This window comes from Entamoeba dispar, genomic scaffold, assembly GCF_000209125.1.
Source record: "Entamoeba dispar SAW760 scf_1105229464123 genomic scaffold, whole genome shotgun sequence".
NCBI classification, from domain to species: domain Eukaryota; phylum Evosea; order Mastigamoebida; family Endamoebidae; genus Entamoeba; species Entamoeba dispar.
The window spans coordinates 1-18,335 of record NW_001856035.1 but is presented as its reverse complement, the minus strand read 5'-3'; the positions used below and the strand labels follow the sequence as shown (position 1 = coordinate 18,335).

Sequence of the window (18,335 nt, the reverse complement as noted above, 5' to 3'; positions counted from 1 at the left end):
ATAATTAAAGAAAGGACTTTTTCTCAAAATGAACTCGAAATTCAGTTTATTTGTTTTTTACTCAAGGCACCACTAGTAAAATTTTTAATAAAATTCTGTCAAGAAATAGTTTTATAAATAGAGCAATGAATATTTGAGGAACTTTTAAATCAGTCGGTGGTCAGTTAGATCGACATGTATCAAGCTGGTCATCGTGAACACCTTACTTGTTTTGATGTTTTCCCAAAAAACATGTTTAAACCAAAACGCAGACACCAGAACGAAATGATTCATACAACACTAGGTATAATTCCTAAATCTCCTAATATAGCTAACGAGTTCTATTCAACTGAACCGACCACAAATGAGAATCAACACCATAAAAAGAATTACTATGAACAACATCCTTTTTATGCATTTTTTTATTCTGAAGAAAAAGAACAACCAGAAGAAGAAGTTGAAGAAAGCAATTCAGTAAACGAAGTCATTGAAAATGATGACGTTGTTAAACAAATTGATGCTAACGTTATTCATATTGAAAACACAAATGTCATTTTAGATGAATGGGAAAATGCTATTCAATGGGATGTCCCAGTTAAAATAACAGCAAAAGAAATGATTGAGCCAACAATTCAAAAATCAATTTGGAGAATAGTTGATCCTGTTTCAGAACCTGTTGTTCAAACACATAAAAAATCAACTGGAGAGTGGTCATTATTTACATTAGAAAATGAACTACTTCAAACTGACTGTTGGGAGACAGACATTTTATGGGATGAAACTGAAGTAGAAAAGAGGAAACCAATACCATTATATTTAGATTTAAATGATACTGGTCTTTTATTGAATGAGGCTGTAGTTCCATTAAAGAAGGAAGTTAAAGTAGAAGAAGTTCCTAATGATACTCCTATTGGTGTTGTTGAACCAAAAGTTCAATCCAGTGCTCCTGTAGAAGAGAAAAAAGTAACTCTTGTTCTTCCATCATTTGATGGATCAACAAGGCCTGGACTAGCAAAATTAGAACCATTACCAGGATTTTCAGATAGTATTAAAGAAAAAATACCACCAATAGAATTTGAAAGTAATAAAGAAGAGAATAACAAAGAAGAAAATGGAGATAAAAATATGAAAGAAGGTGGTGATACTGAAAATAAAAAAGAAAAGAAAGATGAAAAAGAAGAAAAGAAAAAAGAAAGAAAAATATGGAAAATTGCTGATGATAGACTTGAGGAAGATTTATCTAATGATAGATATTATTTTATGGGAAAAACAGGATACACACAAAAAAAATTTATTATTTATCACTCTATTCCTGCACAAAGATTAGAAACATTCCAAACTCATTTAACTATGCCTGATCTTCAAAATTTTCATCGACCATTACTTCCAGCTAGAGATGCTGAAAAAATGCATATTAAAGGAGTTTCAGTTAAATTACAACAAAAAAGATTTAATGTAAATAATACTTATGTACCACAAAATATGAAAGAATTGTCATCAAAAGATGGTAAAATTCATTTAATAGAATATATAGAAGAATTTCCACCATTATTATCACAAGTTGGAATGGGAGCAAGAATTCGTAATTATTGTAGAAGAGATGATGAAGCTGTTGTTCCTGAAAAATATCATACTGGTGAAATGGTTATTGTTGAACGTGGAGAAGAATCACCATTTTTAGGAAAAGTAAAAGCAGGACAACCTATTCAATCATTAGATAATAAAATGACAAAAACACCTATTCATGAAACTAAAATACCAGAAACAGATTTCTTATTAATTCGATCAGAAGATGGGAGTGGGTGGACAGTGAGAGAAATTGATCATTTATTTGTTGCTGGACAACAACAACCACAAAAAGATACTGAAATACCAGTTCCAGGATCTAAAACTGAAACAACATTTAATAAAGAAAGATTAGAAACAGCTATTTATTTACAATTTCATAGTAATCCAACTGTGAGAGTTACAGATTTTGTTGATGCTTTTCCAAATCAAACAGAAACTACTGTTAGAAAAATTCTTAGAAAATGTGCAAAGTTTAATAGAAAAGGAAATGATAGTGGAGGAAGTTGGGAACTCAATCCAACATTTGACCTTCCAACAGAAGATGATTTATTTGCTAAAGTAACACCAGAAAGAGTTTGTTGTTATGAAGCAATGATGGCAGGTAAAATGAGATTACAGGATAAAGATATTGAAGTATTTAAATATAATCAATTGATATCAGCTAAACAAGGATTTGATCCAGACTTAAAAAAGAAGGTTGAGCCATTGATCGAAGAAGTAAGAAGAGCTCCATGGACGTCAATGAGTGTATTAGCTAAAGAAGTTAAAGGAACACTTCAAACAGACTATACTGTTAAAGATACAGATCCAAGACATTTAATTGAATATTATAGAAGATACATTCCTAAACAAGTTGGAACATCTAAACTAAATATGGAAATTAAAGACAAATACGGTGACCTTAGAAAACTTACACTTCAACAATTGAGGAATGCTTTAAAAGATTGTGGTATGAATGATGAAAAAGAACTTTCTAAAACAAGATGGGATTTAGTTAGTTTGTTACAAAAAGAAGTTGCTAAAAGTATTGGAGTAAATACTGATACTGGAGGAGGAAATAGACCAATAACTAATTCAGCTTCTGTTGTGAAAAAACAAAAAAAAATTAAAGAAATATTTGCAGAACAAATTGCATTTATTACTGATGATACTATTGCTGAAGAAGAAGAGGATGAGGATGAAGACGAACAAATGAATAAAGAAATATTTGAAGACTATTTAAAAACAAAAAGAAAAGTTACAACATATACTAAACCAAAGAAAGATGCTCTTCAATCAAGATCTTCTCGATCAGCACTTACTTTTTATCAACATAAAATCGTTGATCCATCAAGAGAAGCTAGCAAACAAAAACTTAGAAAACAAACAAGAAAAATTAGAGAAAGAATAAGAAGAATGAAGAAAAAGGAAAAAGAAAAAGAAAAAAATGAATTAGAAAAGAAAAAAGAAGAAGAGTTAAAGAAAACAGTTGAAACAAAAGAATTTGAAATTGGAAAAGAAAATGAAGTAATTACAAAGAATGTCACAATCATACCAATGGAAGAAGAACTTCCACCTGAAGAAAAAAAAGTGATAAGAAAAAAAGAAAAAAAAGAAATAGTTACACCTATAGAAGAAGTACTGGTACCTCCTAAAAAAGAAAAAAGAATAAGAAGAGAAAAGAAACAAGAAGAAGTTTTAAAAGAGATTGAAGGAGCTGGAGGAGTATTAGATGTATTAGGAAATGAAAATGGAATATTGCCAGTCACTGTTTCAGTTGTTGATGTTACAGAAGAACAAAGTCTTGAATTAAAAAAATTACTTGAAGGATGTTTAAGTTGTCTTAAAAAGAATAAACTATTTGCATCTTTCATTTCTGCTGTTAATGTTGAAGTTATTACTGATTATATCAATATCATAAAACATCCTATTGATTTAAATTATATTGGAAAGAAAATTAGAAAAGGAGAATATCACAATATCAAAGAATTTATGAAAGATATTGAATTGTTAGTAAATAATTGTTATAAGTACAATAGTAGAGGAACATTTAAATGTCCAATACTAATACCAAGTGCAGATTTATTGTACGAATACACTGTTGCATATTTTGCAAAAAATAGTAAGAGTTGTATGTAATTCATTGATTGGTTTTTTTTTATTATTTTATTATAATTGTTTGATTTTAAATAAAATATTTTTAATATTCAATTGATTAAATACATTAGTTGGATAACACTATTTTTATTTAGTTATTCAGTTATCGTTTTTCATTTCTTCTTCTTGGTGAGAAAAAGGCAATAAATCTATTTTGATGTGAAAGGGGATGGTCTAATTCTTCAAGAGAAGTTTTAAAGGCAACTGGTTTTTTATATTTTTTATCATGTTCTTTTGTATCATTAATTTTGTGTTCAGAAGTAGATGTAGATATGCCAGTGACAAATGTGTTAAACACACTTTGGAGATTTAGATTTTTTATAGCCGATGTTTCAAAGAAGGCACATGGACAAATCTTTTTAATTTTATTTGTTAATTTCTCACCTTCCTCTGATGAAATAACACGATTACTAACATCACATTTATTACCAATAATAAGAATTGATGGATATCCTTTTTTTCCACTATTAGCTATTATAGAAAGACATTCTGCAATATCCTCTTGTGCATTAACAAATGATTCCAAATCATTTACTGAATAAACATAAACAAGGTAATCACTTCGAGTGAGTTCACTATCTCGAAGTAAATGAAATTCTTCTTCACCTGAAGTATCAACAAGAGTAACTTCAACCTTATACCCATCAACAGTAATTAAACTATTATAACTATCTTGTATTGTAGGAAGATATTCATCAATGGTTTTATGATATAAATATTGTTTAATAAGAGCAGTTTTTCCAGTGGCAGGATGTCCAATAAAAGTAACACGAACACTGTTCATTAGAATTAATTAAATTAATGAGTTTACTTTAACATATCTTTATATACAATGAACACAATATTACTATTCTAATTATAGAACTTTAGAAATTTTATTTCTTAAAAATAGAACAAGAAGACAGATTTTATCTAATATTTAAAATAAAGTACTTCTATAAATCAGGAATATCTCATGATAATATCTAATTTTTCAATTTGTTTTACATTTAACTCTTAATTTAACCAGAAAAAATCTAATTGAAGTTTTTTAAATTAAAAATAGTATTTTTTTAATAATTTATATTAAATAAATAAATGTATTGTAAATTTTGATTTCTATTTTTGTAGTTTTTGTATTGTATTTATAGAGTATTGTTTATCTTTGTTATGTTTTATTTATAGAACATTGATTCTATAAATACATTATAATAACAAAAAAAAAATGTGTTATTCAAAGATGATAAGAATAAAACTTAAAAATAGGATTTATGCAAAGAATTAAACGACAATATTCAAGGACATCATTATCTATTGGAAGTGCATTTGGAGGATGGTCAAAAATAGTAGGAAATTCAAGAGGAGGAGAATCAACCAGTGGTTCAGTTGAATCCACTGAAACTATGGTTAATCACCCGCTTATCAATTATTTAATATCAAACAAAAATCTGATGAGGTATGTTGTTCATTTTAATATAATTTTATTATTACCACCAATTGATATTATCAAAGATATTCCTATTTCAGTGGCAATTGTTGAAACACATTTAATTCATTTATCTCCTAAAACAATGATGTTTGTTACATTAAATGGGTTATGTGGTAAATTTGAAGAACAAGTAATAACAATATTCAATGGAACACAAACGAATAGTCACCGACCTGATACATTGTCAGAATTATTACAGTCATGTCTAACGAACGAACCAATATTTACAACACACGCAAGTGGAGTTGATGAATTTAAATATAATGGGAATAGTATTATCACTATATCAATCAAATTTCCAATATGTAATAACTCACTACCATGGTCATGGAAAATGAAACCATCACAATTTAGTTCACCACCTTCTACAACTATGTATAAAATATTAATGGAATTACAAAATTCATTTGAAGAATTAAGAAAACAAATACCAAGTATTGAAGAAGATGAAAAAAATGATCCACAAATAAGAAGTGGAGCATTTCCCCATTACTTTCATATTGATTGTACAGAAACACGAATTAATAGTTTAAGAGAAAGTGAAATGGAAACAGCAAAATTTCATTCTCGATTATCCTCAGAATGTAATTCTGAATTAGAAAAGAAAATCATGACATTTATTATTGAGTTTCCTAACATTGCAAAAGAAAAATTTTTAAGTGAAAGAAAACAAATAATTACTTCATTTATTAATGAAGTATCTGAAAAAGTAAAAAATAATGTAATATGGCGTGATGATAATGGATTTAATTTTATTACGTTTTCATCAAATTTAAAAACGTTTCTTTATAATAAGTTATTTAGATATTTATGGCCTCCTTCAATTTCTCAGTTAGAAAATATAGATTACACTGATTCAGTAATATTTGATTCAATTTGTTATTCTACATGTACATCTCATTTATATCTTCAGCCTAAATATTTTGGTTATGATGGTCCAATTGAATATCTTAATAAAATACTTACTGTTCCTATTAAATTTTTTAGGAAGATTGATGCTGTTAGGTCTCCTTCAGAAAAGGTTATGTGTATTTATTGTGCTTTAAAAGCAGTAGAACAAACATGTTATTATGTAAGTTTAAAATGTAAGAATAGTAAACCATTTTTACCACTATTATTATATACAATTATACAATCTGATTTATCTCAAATTTGGTCAAACATTATTTTTATTAAAGAAATGAGTGATTATAATGATTCATTATTTATCCATTATTTTGATACCTTTGAACAAGCTGTAAAAGAGATTGAACGATTACCACAATCTTTTGAACTTCAAAATAACCAAGAATATAAAGTATTGATAAATCTAAGAAAAGATGAAATTAATTGGTCAATATTTAATAATGAATTACCAAACTACTTTATTCCAGTTTTTACACTTGATGATCTTAGAAAATACTTTGGTGCATTTCCAAGGTCAGAAGATAAAATGAGACAATTAATATTTAGTAATCCATCAAAAATACAAAGAGATGATTATGCTGATCTTATTTCTTTCTTTAAAGTATTACAAAATGAATAAAAATATTAATTTAATACTTAGATAATAAAAAAAAACTTAACTTACCTTATTGAACTTGGTTTAAAAACTTCACTTAACGTGTTTGTTGGGAATTTGGTGCTTGGTTTTGTGCTGGTGTTTGTGTTGGAATTTGATTTCCAGGTTTTTTATTTTGTTGAGGAGAAGCTCCATTATTCATTCCAGCTGCCTGTTTAGCTTTTTGTTCAGCACTTTCTTCTTTAGCGTCTTTTTCTGCTTGTGCTTTTTCAAGAGCGTCAGAAATAACTTTAGATATTTTAGTTTTAGAATCAACAAACATTTCTTGAATTTTTGATTTTAAATTCTCTTTAAATTCTGCAAATTCTTTTTGGGCAGTTTCACGAAGTAATCTCATTTGCCTTTTAATTTCTTTAACAGCTTTTCTTTGTTTATGTTCTTCTTCACGGAACGTTTGTTTAACTTCTATTCCTCCTTGACTTGTTTGAATTTTAACATCTTTAAGATCACCTTTATGTTCAGGGTTTTGTTGTGCTTGTTTTAATGAATCAGAAGCACTTGTAGACATTTCAAGAATTGTTTTTGAGGCAGTGTCATGTGCAATTTTTTCAGCGTTTTCAGCATCTTGAAGTGTTTTTTCCATTTCAGTTAATTTTTGGGTGTGTACTTTCATTTTATCAGAAAGTGATTTAACACGAGTCTCTTTTTCTAATTTAACACTTTTATCAAGAGCCTCAATATAATTCTTAATATTTGAACGTGATGTTACAGGAGCTGTTAATTGTAAATTATTAACCTCTCGAAGTTTTCCATTAACAATACTTCCGACAATATCAGTAACTTTCTTTAATCCATTTACAATAGTGTTTCTTGTTTCTTCTAACACTTTTTTTGAGACTGTTAGTTCTTCGACAAAGTGGTTGTGATGGAATTCAATCGAATTTTGGCTTTGTTTTGAAGCACCTTGAACTTTGTCTAATTGTCTTTGAGCAGTACCAGCATGAACGTGAGAGGGTTCAGGTTTTTTTTCTTGAGTTTGTTGTTGAGCAAAACACAGAGTAAAACAAAGTAAAACAATGATTAACTTCATTAATAAAATAAATTATAAATTTTAGTTTTAAGTTCTCTTTCTAAAATCAATGAAAAGATCCTTCTTTTTTTTTTAACAAAAATTTTTTATTTTTTTATTATTTTTATTATTTGTTATTTAATACAAAATATTAAAACAAAACAATAAATTTATGAGTTGGTTAAATCAGAATTGAAACTGGTGTTTCATCAGTATTTAAGTTTTTTAATACTTTTTGTGTTAAGGTTTTCAATTCTTTCATTTCATTTGAACTGTCTACTTTTTCTGATCCAGTAGTAGTATATTCAACTTGTAATTTTTTAAAAGCAGAATTCATAGCTTCTTTAAATTGTCTTCTTAATTTATTTCTTTCAATTGTGAATTCTACAGCCTTTTTTTGAATTTCTTTAGCAATTTTTTTTTCACTAATTTCACGTTCATGTTGTAAAGCTTTTTTAAGTAATTCTGAACGTTTTTGAAGTTCTTTTTCTGATTGAATCATTCTAGTTTTAATTTCATTTAAAGCATTTTTTTCTTCTAATTCCAATTTTTTAATGTCACGAGTAATTTGTTCATGTTCTTTTGAACTAAGTCTTTTTTGTTCATACTCTTTCCACTTTAATTGCATTTGATTTTTCCAAGTATCATCATGAAGAAAAGTATTAAATTTTTTATCTTTATTAAATTCATATTTAATAGGTTTTTGAATAGACTTAATAACTTTTTTATAAATTTTATGAGTAAAAGGTTTATTATAATAATTATTAATATAAGGAATAATTGGTTTATGAATATATCTTTTATTAGAATATTGAGGACCATTATTTTTATATACAATTTTTACATATCTTGGTTTAGAATATCTCTTTCTTAATTTACGTTGTTTTTCAAGTTCATTTACTTTTCCAACAACTCCATTAATTTGATTTAAAAGTGATTCAGTTTCACTCCATGTTTTTCCATTTTTTTTCATAAATTCTTTGTGTGCTTTTTCTCTTATTTTATTTTTTTGAATCATTTTTAAATATACTGGATTTTCTTCAATTGGTGATTCTTTTAATAGATATTCATTTGGGATTTTTTTTTCTGTTTGTTCTATAAAATTGTTTCTTTCAAGTGTTCTTTTTCCACTCCATTTTCCATTAATATTACTTTTCATCCATTTTAAATTAAATGCATTTGCTCGTTCATGAATTTTTTTATTAATTTTTAATTGTTGTTTATCTCTTTTTGTTACTTCTCGTTCATAATTTATTGAGCGTTGTCTTGCTTTGGTATATTTTTCTTCTATATCATTTAATCTTTTTAATCTTTGTTTATTTATTAATTTTAACTGTTCAGTATTATCATCATTTGCGATATATGTTCTTAATGACATCCATTCATTATTAGTATTTATATTAAGTTGCTTTGCAAAACATATTACTGTTATTAAATGTAAATAAGTCCACAACATTTTTTTATTAATAATATAATAATCCTTTTAGTTCTTTTTTCTTTCTTTTTCTTTTTTCATTTTTTTTTAAATAACGTTTTTTTTTGAATAACAAAAAATTCAATCAGTTTCCTTTTTTATTTTTTCTTTCAGTGCTAAATAATTTTGTTGTAATGGTTTGGCTAATTCTACTAACCCAATTCCTTTAAAGAAATTAAAAGCAAAAATAATATGCTCTTTGTCTTCAGTTGGAAACATTCCTCTAATACTTTCTTGAAGTTCATTTGAAAATAACTTTTCTTTAAACTCTTTCATTCCCATTTCCTCAAATAAGTTTTGGAACATAATTTTTAGAAATACACGTGAAGAAGATGTAGTATCATCATCAGTTAATTTAATAATTGAAAACAATTCCCAAGGAATAGCATTTGAATAAAAAAGATATGAATATAACATTGCTATATTACGTATTTGATTCATATCTTTTAGATGAATAGTTTGATATTGAATTTTAAATTGGTCAATAAAAAGGTTTTTATATAAAACATATAAAACACATAACCTTTCAGAAGCAAGTCCATAATATTTTTTATAAGTTTTTTCTTGAGAACAACATTCAATAACCATTTCTACTAATATTTTTTCTTCACCTTCTCTTAATTTAAGACTTAATAATTTATGTACACACTCTTCAAAATTATAACATGACATAATGGTAATATAAATCTTTTTCTTTAGAAATATTTCTTCTGCTCCTGTTTGATCATCAAATTTTTCAATTTCAGTTTGTTCTTTTGTTTTTTGTTGTTCTTGTATCTGGTTGTCTTCTTCTTCTTCTTCACTCTCTTCTCCAATAATTTCAGCTTTTTTAAATTCCCATTTTCTTTCATTTTGTTCAAATTCTTCATCAAAATTAAAAATATTAAGTTCATCCATTGTATTTAATGGTGTAGTTAAATCAATGGTATGAGTAATTTTATCTTCATCTTCAATAAGGTCTAACTCTTCTATTACTGAAGGATAGTTAATAAATCCATTCCTTCGTTCATTTAAAAGTTGATTGATTTTAAAACATATCCTTTCTGACGCTTTCTTTCTTGAAACAATTCCTCTTAATTGTTCATAAATTGGTTGGACTTTTCCTTTTATTATTGAATCAAAATATTCTCCAACATTTAATAACAATGTAACTACTTTTTCAATATTTTCATCTGTTGGACTTTTCATTAATTGAATTAGTATTTGAAGAGGTAGTGTGACTGAACAAACTTGTTGGTTTGTTAATTGTGCAATAAATTGAAGTTTTCTTAATGAACCTTCTTCTTCTTCTCTTTTAACTGTTAAATTAAATTGATGAATTATTCTGTGTATTGTTAACTCTCCAATAGCTGGAATTTTTGTATTAATTACTGCAACTAAAGTAGCATAAATATTTGAAAAATTTGGTTCAGCATCTTGAGCTCTTATCACTGAATTAACAAATAACCCTTTTCCACGGACTAAATTTTCTTTAAATAATTCTACAATGATTGTCTTAATATTACTTAAACTAACTTTGTTTACTAACCCATTTAATGTTCTTTTTAATGCCATAAAACTTTGTTTTTGATATTCTTCCCTATCTTTTCTTGTTTGTGGTTTTTCTATTTTCTTTTTTTCTTCTTCTTCAATCTTCTCTTCTTTTTCTTCATTAATTTGAATATCAGTTTTTGTTTCTTCCATTTGCGGGGAGTTTATTTCATTAGAGTGATTGTTGTCGTCTTCTTGTTGTGTCATGTTCAACTGTTTTTTTTTTGAATAAAAGAAAGATAAATGTTATACAAACCAAAATATTTTTTTTTATTTAATTTTAGTTTACAATTTAAAATTAAGAAAAATGTTATTGTTGTGTAAAAATAAAATTAATTTAAATTTAAAAAAATAAAAGTTATTATTTATTTTATAATTTATTTATAAAAAAAATGTTATTACAATATTTTTATTAAATTATTCTTTTTTAGTTGATAAAATTAAATTAAGAGAAAAGAAGTTCAATTAGGAATAAATTTTTTATTCAGTGCAAACACCATTCTCACACTTCTTTTCTTTTGGTTTTTTAGCAATTTCTGAATATCTTTCACATGTACCATTTGTTGGTAAATAAAATTTGTATTTGCCATCATACATATCACGACAAATTGTACAAACTTTACCATCAGTTTCAAAACATTTTAATACACACTTTCCATTTTCATCAACACTATATCCATCATAACAACGAGTACAAAAATCTTTATTTTCTTCACAACTACTACATCCAGTATCACTACATACTTCACAAGTTTCATGGGTATGTGGATATCCTTCATTTACACAACTCGTACATTGTTTAGCAGAATTAGAACAAGTCTGACAAGAAACGTCACATGCTGTAATAGTTAAATTAAAAGTTATTAAGTGAAAAACTATAAACAATACAAATAAGTTAACAAACGTTCACACGAAAAATCTTTCGTTAAGAAATAATTATCGTAACATTGAGAACATTTATCTCCCACTTTTTTCAAACATCCATCACTTTTCTTACAAAATTCAAAATCAACAGGAATATACCCTGGTTTACATCTTTTACATTTAGATGGAATACTATCATATGGAAGAGAATGTTCAGCACAATTAGTAAGTTCACATTTTCCATTAACAAATGAACAATCCGAATTACATTTTCTGCAACTGTCCTTATCTTTTCCTTCACATGTTGTTTTATCAGATTCAGTACATTCTATTTATTAATTACTATTTGAAATTAAATGTATTTCATTTTTTTATTAAATTTAACAAACCATGACATTTATATTCTCCAGTCTTATTACTTCTATAAAATCCATCACCACATTTCATACATTCTGGAATATCTAATTGTAATAATTCACATCTAACATATAAGTTATATTCAGATCCATCAATTTGTTTTTTCTCTTTCATAATACAAGCTGTTCCATTATCGTTGACTTCGTATGGTTCATAACATGTACCACATAAATGAGCTTTATTAACTGACATACAGTGTTCAACTTGAGTTTCTATTACATTGAATACTTTTCTTTTTTTTTAAATAAAAAATAATTAAAAAAAGAACAAACTAACACATTTTCCATCTTCAATCCAATATGCCTCTCTGCAATTTAAACAAGGTGAATTTTCAAATAACGGATTAACATAAGTATCACATGCATCAATAGATTGAATACATGATCCATTAATTGTTAAAAATTGATGATAACACCAATTACATTTGTTTACGTCACCATCACAATCAACACATCCTGGAACATTACACTTATTACACTTATCACCAATTAATGTATATCCTTCTCTACACTTTTGACAATGTCCTTTGTGATATTCTACACATAAAATATCATTTTTTTCACATTCTCCATGATGAATATGATACCCATCAAAACACCTATAACATTTATTATTTTTAATAGTTTTGCAATGTTTTATCACTGATCTTCCATAAACACATTGACCATTTTGAAGTAAAAATCCGTCCATACAAAGTGAACATTGATTTCCTTTGCATTCTTGACAAAAAGGAATATTACAACTGACATCTATTGCTGTTGTAAGTGAGATTAGTAAAAGCAACATTGAATTTTTAAGTTTATTCTTCTCTTAGAATATTCTTTTTATTTCTTCCCTTATTATCTTCAATAACAAAAAAGAAGAAAAACAAAAAAGAAAGAGATGAAGAAGAATTAAAACCAAGAAGAAGAAGTTAATATTTTATAATGAGTCAAAGTTGTTGGTTTAAAACATGATGTGTTAGTTTGTTTGTTAATTAATGAATAATAACGATTCCGAATCGATCGTGCTGTTCTGTTATTTAAATATAATGCAATTGAACACCAATGACTTCCAACTATTGAATGTTGTTGTAATATAATTTCATCTTCTTCTTTTTTCCATTTACTTGTATCTATATTCTTTTTTAAATGATTAATATATCGTTCTCTACATTGTTTTCTTGTTCTACTTCCTACTATTTTTGATATTTCTACCCATTTAGATTCTCCATATATTTCTACTCCTTTTATTAATTTTTTATCTTCTTCTTTTGTCCAATTTCTCCCTTGTTTTCTTTCTTTTCTTTCTTTTATATATTTCTCTTCACTTCTTTTCTCATTATTTGGTGTTTCACAAACAAGATTCCCTATTTCATTCATTTCTATTGATGATTGCATATCCTTTTCCTCTTTTCTATCTCATCTTTTAATTCTTTCCTTTTTATCTTCTCTTCTTCCCTTGGAAGTTTCCAAAACAATTCAACCCCATGACTCTATTTTAAACGAATTGTTTAAGATATTTTCTAATGCTGAAAACTATTCCAAGAATACACTGCCCAAAAAAATCAATTGATTAAAATAGTATTGGAAGAAATAGTAAAAATATAGCAGTATCACAAATTGAAAAGGAAAAATGAAAATTATTAAAATGTGGTTTTGGCGAATCTATTTTGTTCCTTTCAAAGATATATCAATTTTAAAAATCGAGAAAAAATTTTTATAATTAAAAATTATCTATATTTATAGAATTATTAACATTTAATAAATATGCCCTTTATGCTCAAAGATAACTGGAATTTGTTTGAAAATTAATTGGAGAATAATACATTTTGTTTGTAGAGCATTTTTTACAATAAAAAAAAAATTCAATTATATTCTACAAAAAATTAAGAAAAGTTTAGTTAAATTCATTGAATTCTTTTATTCATTATTTTGTAGTATATACTAGTGAAGTTATTGAGATATTTTATTTCTAGTTAAAACAATAATATATCTTATTTGCAATATTTACTTCAAGAATTGACTTATCAAATTCTTTTTATTTATAGTTATTCTTTTCAAAAATCTTTTAGTGGGTTATATTTTCTTTGTTTCTATTTTTTCCTCTAGTGGAGTTTATAGACTTTTCTCTAGATTTAAGTAAGTAATCTCAACTATGTTATATAAAGTCATTAAAAACGATAATAATCAAGCTATACTCATTGTAAAATATTATATAATTATTTTTTTCCTAATTTAATTCAGATTCTTTTCATCATTTAACAAAATCTCATATATCAAATATGTATTTATTGTAACTAATTTATAGTAAATGTTTCATTAGCAGAAGGTCTGTTAACATTCTAAAAAGTAATAGAGTTCCTATTATTATTTGTTGTTCATAGTTTTATTACTTTAAAAATTAATTAGAAATATCATTAAATCATTATAAATGCTACTTTTAGATATTAATGTTAATTTGTTGAAATCATCATTAATTATATTGATACTAACTACATCAAATTTCTTTTGAAATCTGAAAATTATTTAACTGAAACATTTCAATATGCTTATGAGTACTTTTTATTATACAAAACTTAATAAAAATAAAATATTATTTTCCTATTGTTTTTACCTCTAAGTATAAATTATTAGGTAACACAAAGTTAAACATTTAGTCTTATTGATTTAATTTTCTTGTTTGTTTTTTGAATTCTAATAAGTAGATATTTATTATTTTTCATTTTTTGTTTTTTCCTTATATATTGAACTGACATTTAAATAATTTTATATTAATATTTTAATCGTTACTATAGTATTCATAACTGTGTCATGAGTTATTAAAATGTTATGGTAAATAAATGATTTGTCATTAAAAATAGTTTTTTTTTAAATTGTTTATTAATAAAAATTTAATATCATATACGAATTTAATTAACTGTATATTATTTTTATTTAAATAAATTTCTATTTTTAATGAATTTATGACTATTTTAAAACCATTTTATTGGTTTGTTCCATTATTATTTTATATTATTTCCTCTAAATTTGTTTTATTTTGACTATTCTTTTTCTTGCTTTAATGTTGTATCTTCTTTTAAACACTTATATGAAAATCCGTTTCATTTATTTTATTCACTAATTAATTTATTTTAAAATTTGTCTGAGGTATTTTCTATTTTACAACTCACTCTTAAATTGAAAAATAAACGATTAATAAAAATAAAAAAAACAACTAAAAATAATACAATAAAATACAATTAATGAATAAAATCTGTATTCATTAATCAAGTAAAATAAATAACTAAAAAGTGTATATTTATATTAATGAAATAACATCAATAAAACATGTTATTAAATTGTATGCAAAAAATTAAAATATAATTAATAGACCAATAACAACTAACCTAAAAATATAAAGAAATACATCAAAAGAAGAATAGTTAGAAAATAAAACTAAATTCATTAATAAAAATGAATTCGTATATTCTAAATTATAAATGATAATAAAGAATATGTTTCTATTGAATGAAAATGAGAAATAGTTAATATAAGTATATTCAGTAAAATAAAATACACAAATATAAAATAAAATTGAAAAGAAGTATGATTAATCAGATAATACCAACTAATAAAAAATAGTGTTATTTAAAATAGTATTATTAACTCTAATCAATAGAATTGGTATAAACATATTAATATAATGTATTCATTAATGAAAACTAATAAGAATTATAATACTGCACAATAACTTATGACAATGCGTTATAAAACAATAACCTAACAAAGATAAAAATATAAAACAATAATAATATATATACTCATTTTTAATTAAAATAAAAGATATAATAAAAATAGAGAGTGCTATTCTTATAAATAAAAATTTTAAATTAAGATAAAAAATTCATTTTTTTTTTGGAAAAGAATATGAAAAAATATTATACAAATAGTCTAATCAATAAACATATATGGATAATTAATGAATAACATTCCTTTTATATTAAATTATGATTCATTATTAATAATCTTATAACTAATCTTTTAAAAATAACCAACTAAAAACAAAGTAATTGATTTATCCAATAAGTCTTTGTGAGTTTTAAATATTATGCTAATCTTTATTTTTATAAATTATAATACTTTATTAAAACATATTATTTCATTGTGTAAGTGAAGTGCCTTCAATATTTCAACCAATAAATTTAGTTTTATCAATTATAATAGTTTAAGAAGAGAAAAATAAAGTACAAATAATTTTACCAAAATCAAAAACTTAATGAATTATGGAGTTATAAAAAAAGAAAATGTTATTAATATTAACAAAAATTAAAAAATTAAAAAAAAGGAAAAAAAAACTGGAAAATAAATTGAATGTCAATCAACACAATGTTCCCTCCTCTTTCAGCAAAAGGAGGAAAAAGAAACAGAAATAAAGGCCAACAACAGTCTCAACAACAAAATTCTCAACAACAGACTCCACAAAAACTTGAAAAACCTACTACTAAAGTGGAACAATCCCCTAAACCCTCTCCTAGTTTCAACTTACCTGACCTTCCTCCTGAAACATGTCAATTAATTGCTGATTTAGCTGATATCGAAAAACGTCTTGATTCTTTAAACGCTTTATCGGTAATTGCTGATAAGCACCCAGATCTAGCTATTCCTTTGTGGTATTCATATGGTACAGTTGTCATTTTACTTGAAGAAATTGTTAGTGTTTATCCCTACATATCTGGTAAACATAAAGAGACTCTTGCTGTATCATCCTATTCATTGATTCAAAGAGTTTGTAAAGCTTTAGCATTACTCCAAACAATTGCTTCTCATCCAAAAACTCAACACTTTTTGATTGGAATTGATATTATTTATTTTTTGACACCAATCTTCGCTCTTACTCAAGTTGAAAGAGAAATTGAATACTTACGTTTAACATCACTTGGAGTCATAGGGGCTATGTCTAAAACTCGAGACCCTCAAATTGTTAAATATTTAATGGATAAAGAAGTACTTATGATTTGTATTGTTTCTATACAACACGCTGCAGAAATATCACGAGTAATTGCTACCTTTATTCTTTCCAAATTATTTAGTGAAAACACTGCATTAGAAAATGTTTGTGAAACATCACAAAAGATTTTATCAATTGCCAATCTTCTTTGTCATTCAATCGTAACAACTGTTATGCAAAAAAGAGATGTTAATGGTCGTCTTGTTCGCTATTCTTTAGACTGTTTAAACCGATTATCAACAAATCCAAAAGCAACACTTCAGCTCCACTCAGTTGTGACAGAATATAAAGGACTTTTCAAAGAGCATCTTTTAGAATATATAGTAAGTAAAGAACCTAGTTTAAAACCAAAATATGATGAGTTTTGTAGAAATATCAATTTTTCTCCAAAATGAGTTGGAGATTCTTCTTGTCTCATGTTATATAAGGTGGATTTGATTAAATACTCTTTGGTTATTATCATCTCTTTTTCATTCTCATCAAATCATCTTTCCTCATTAAAACTATAAAAATAATTCTTTTATTATTAAGTCATAAGAACTCAAAAGGGTTTTCCTCTTTACTTAAAAAAATATTACCAATAGATAATTGAATCGATGTCAGCTCCACAATGGTTTGTTCCAGTTAAAGCAGGTGATGCTAAAGTTCCAGCTTATTACCCAACCGACGATATGATTCAAGAACAAAAGAAGAAATTAAGAACAAGAAAAGGAGCTAAAATAACAGCTCTTGATAAACCAGCATGGAACCTTGAAAAATTAAGAAAAAGTATTGTACCAGGTGCTATTCTTATTATTGTTGCTGGTAAATATGCAGGAAAGAAAGTTGTTTTCTTAAAACAATGTATTAAATCAGGGGCTCTTATTGTTACTGGACCATTCAAAATCAATGGAGTTCCATTAATGAGAATTAATCAAAGATATGTTATTGCTACTTCTCAAAAGGTAGATGTTTCTAAAGTTGATACTACTGGTGTAGATGTCAAATTCTTCAAAAAGATTGCTATTAAGAAAGCTGCCTTTGGAAAAACTGTTGAAGAAGATTTTGCTAAGAAACAATATGAAGCTAAGAAAGCATTAATTGTCGAAAAACAAAAACAAGTAGATGAAAGTATTGTTGCTGAAATTAAGAAAGTTCCATACCTTAAAGAATATATGGCTTCTTACTTCACACTTAAGAATGGTGACCATCCACATCTCCTTAAATTCTAAGTTAACTCAATTAAATCTTTAAATGATTCTTTTGTTCTACTTTCAAAGTTTTTTTTCTTTATAATAATTAAATTAATAAAAAAAAATAAAGAAAAGATAAAATCAATTATTGACGTTCTGGTAAATTTAATGGGAAAGAATTTATATGG

General features: G+C 25.6%; 10 protein-coding genes across 10 annotated transcripts, besides 37 other annotated features; 4 read left to right on the top strand and 6 right to left on the bottom strand.

Annotated features, from left to right (window-relative positions):
- Positions 1-9: part of a sequence feature (AT_rich) that runs on past the window's edge.
- Positions 10-264: 255 nt separating this feature from the next.
- On the top strand, positions 265-3,666 carry EDI_340940 (transcription initiation factor tfiid, putative; the record flags this gene model as incomplete). The annotated part of the gene is made up of 1 exon (XM_001741855.1): positions 265-3,666. The coding sequence occupies one exon, from the start codon at positions 265-267 to the stop codon at positions 3,664-3,666; it is 3,402 nt and encodes a 1,133-aa protein (XP_001741907.1).
- Positions 1,127-1,180: a microsatellite.
- Positions 2,916-3,002: a microsatellite.
- Positions 3,107-3,145: a microsatellite.
- Positions 3,181-3,222: a microsatellite.
- Positions 3,667-3,678: 12 nt separating the features above from the next.
- Positions 3,679-3,735: a sequence feature (AT_rich).
- Positions 3,736-3,787: 52 nt separating this feature from the next.
- EDI_340930 (uncharacterized protein) lies at positions 3,788-4,468 on the bottom strand (the record flags this gene model as incomplete). Its single annotated transcript, XM_001741854.1, has 1 exon — positions 3,788-4,468. One exon carries the CDS (start codon positions 4,466-4,468, stop codon positions 3,788-3,790), a length of 681 nt encoding a protein of 226 aa, XP_001741906.1.
- Positions 4,469-4,710: 242 nt separating this feature from the next.
- Positions 4,711-4,763: a sequence feature (AT_rich).
- A 171-nt stretch (positions 4,764-4,934) lies between these two features.
- EDI_340920 (uncharacterized protein) lies at positions 4,935-6,677 on the top strand (the record flags this gene model as incomplete). Its single annotated transcript, XM_001741853.1, has 1 exon — positions 4,935-6,677. The coding sequence occupies one exon, from the start codon at positions 4,935-4,937 to the stop codon at positions 6,675-6,677; it is 1,743 nt and encodes a 580-aa protein (XP_001741905.1).
- Positions 5,131-5,153: a sequence feature (AT_rich).
- Positions 6,673-6,712: a sequence feature (AT_rich).
- Positions 6,713-6,750: 38 nt separating this feature from the next.
- On the bottom strand, positions 6,751-7,743 carry EDI_340910 (uncharacterized protein; the record flags this gene model as incomplete). The annotated part of the gene is made up of 1 exon (XM_001741852.1): positions 6,751-7,743. The coding sequence occupies one exon, from the start codon at positions 7,741-7,743 to the stop codon at positions 6,751-6,753; it is 993 nt and encodes a 330-aa protein (XP_001741904.1).
- Positions 7,742-7,767: a sequence feature (AT_rich).
- A 40-nt stretch (positions 7,768-7,807) lies between these two features.
- Positions 7,808-7,896: a sequence feature (AT_rich).
- Positions 7,897-7,903: 7 nt separating this feature from the next.
- Positions 7,904-9,100, bottom strand: EDI_340900 (uncharacterized protein; the record flags this gene model as incomplete). The annotated part of the gene is made up of 1 exon (XM_001741851.1): positions 7,904-9,100. The coding sequence occupies one exon, from the start codon at positions 9,098-9,100 to the stop codon at positions 7,904-7,906; it is 1,197 nt and encodes a 398-aa protein (XP_001741903.1).
- Positions 8,383-8,495: a sequence feature (AT_rich).
- Positions 8,915-8,937: a sequence feature (AT_rich).
- Positions 9,101-9,176: 76 nt separating the features above from the next.
- Positions 9,177-9,201: a sequence feature (AT_rich).
- Positions 9,202-9,209: 8 nt separating this feature from the next.
- Positions 9,210-9,246: a microsatellite.
- A 31-nt stretch (positions 9,247-9,277) lies between these two features.
- Positions 9,278-10,933, bottom strand: EDI_340890 (pre-mRNA-splicing factor cwc22, putative; the record flags this gene model as incomplete). The annotated part of the gene is made up of 1 exon (XM_001741850.1): positions 9,278-10,933. One exon carries the CDS (start codon positions 10,931-10,933, stop codon positions 9,278-9,280), a length of 1,656 nt encoding a protein of 551 aa, XP_001741902.1.
- Positions 9,902-10,009: a microsatellite.
- Positions 10,769-10,846: a microsatellite.
- A 50-nt stretch (positions 10,934-10,983) lies between the features above and the next one.
- Positions 10,984-11,175: a sequence feature (AT_rich).
- Positions 11,176-11,206: 31 nt separating this feature from the next.
- Positions 11,207-12,793, bottom strand: EDI_340880 (uncharacterized protein; the record flags this gene model as incomplete). The annotated part of the gene is made up of 3 exons (XM_001741849.1): positions 11,207-11,565; positions 11,631-11,918; positions 12,280-12,793. The coding sequence occupies 3 exons, from the start codon at positions 12,791-12,793 to the stop codon at positions 11,207-11,209; spliced, it is 1,161 nt and encodes a 386-aa protein (XP_001741901.1).
- Positions 11,920-11,974: a sequence feature (AT_rich).
- Positions 12,241-12,271: a sequence feature (AT_rich).
- A 68-nt stretch (positions 12,794-12,861) lies between the features above and the next one.
- Positions 12,862-12,920: a microsatellite.
- Positions 12,901-13,386, bottom strand: EDI_340870 (C-MYB, putative; the record flags this gene model as incomplete). Its single annotated transcript, XM_001741848.1, has 1 exon — positions 12,901-13,386. One exon carries the CDS (start codon positions 13,384-13,386, stop codon positions 12,901-12,903), a length of 486 nt encoding a protein of 161 aa, XP_001741900.1.
- Positions 13,224-13,325: a microsatellite.
- A 310-nt stretch (positions 13,387-13,696) lies between the features above and the next one.
- Positions 13,697-13,757: a sequence feature (AT_rich).
- Positions 13,758-14,192: 435 nt separating this feature from the next.
- Positions 14,193-14,217: a sequence feature (AT_rich).
- Positions 14,218-14,372: 155 nt separating this feature from the next.
- Positions 14,373-14,421: a sequence feature (AT_rich).
- A 126-nt stretch (positions 14,422-14,547) lies between these two features.
- Positions 14,548-14,588: a sequence feature (AT_rich).
- A 154-nt stretch (positions 14,589-14,742) lies between these two features.
- Positions 14,743-14,772: a sequence feature (AT_rich).
- Positions 14,773-14,838: 66 nt separating this feature from the next.
- Positions 14,839-14,886: a sequence feature (AT_rich).
- Positions 14,887-14,896: 10 nt separating this feature from the next.
- Positions 14,897-15,067: a microsatellite.
- A 24-nt stretch (positions 15,068-15,091) lies between these two features.
- Positions 15,092-15,128: a sequence feature (AT_rich).
- A 40-nt stretch (positions 15,129-15,168) lies between these two features.
- Positions 15,169-15,240: a microsatellite.
- Positions 15,241-15,335: 95 nt separating this feature from the next.
- Positions 15,336-15,446: a microsatellite.
- A 310-nt stretch (positions 15,447-15,756) lies between these two features.
- Positions 15,757-15,884: a sequence feature (AT_rich).
- A 76-nt stretch (positions 15,885-15,960) lies between these two features.
- Positions 15,961-16,018: a sequence feature (AT_rich).
- A 66-nt stretch (positions 16,019-16,084) lies between these two features.
- Positions 16,085-16,127: a sequence feature (AT_rich).
- Positions 16,128-16,256: 129 nt separating this feature from the next.
- Positions 16,257-16,311: a sequence feature (AT_rich).
- A 27-nt stretch (positions 16,312-16,338) lies between these two features.
- On the top strand, positions 16,339-17,370 carry EDI_340860 (cell differentiation protein rcd1, putative; the record flags this gene model as incomplete). The annotated part of the gene is made up of 1 exon (XM_001741847.1): positions 16,339-17,370. The coding sequence occupies one exon, from the start codon at positions 16,339-16,341 to the stop codon at positions 17,368-17,370; it is 1,032 nt and encodes a 343-aa protein (XP_001741899.1).
- A 201-nt stretch (positions 17,371-17,571) lies between these two features.
- On the top strand, positions 17,572-18,186 carry EDI_340850 (60S ribosomal protein L6, putative; the record flags this gene model as incomplete). Its single annotated transcript, XM_001741846.1, has 1 exon — positions 17,572-18,186. One exon carries the CDS (start codon positions 17,572-17,574, stop codon positions 18,184-18,186), a length of 615 nt encoding a protein of 204 aa, XP_001741898.1.
- Positions 18,187-18,234: 48 nt separating this feature from the next.
- Positions 18,235-18,276: a sequence feature (AT_rich).
- Positions 18,277-18,335: the final 59 nt, after the last annotated feature.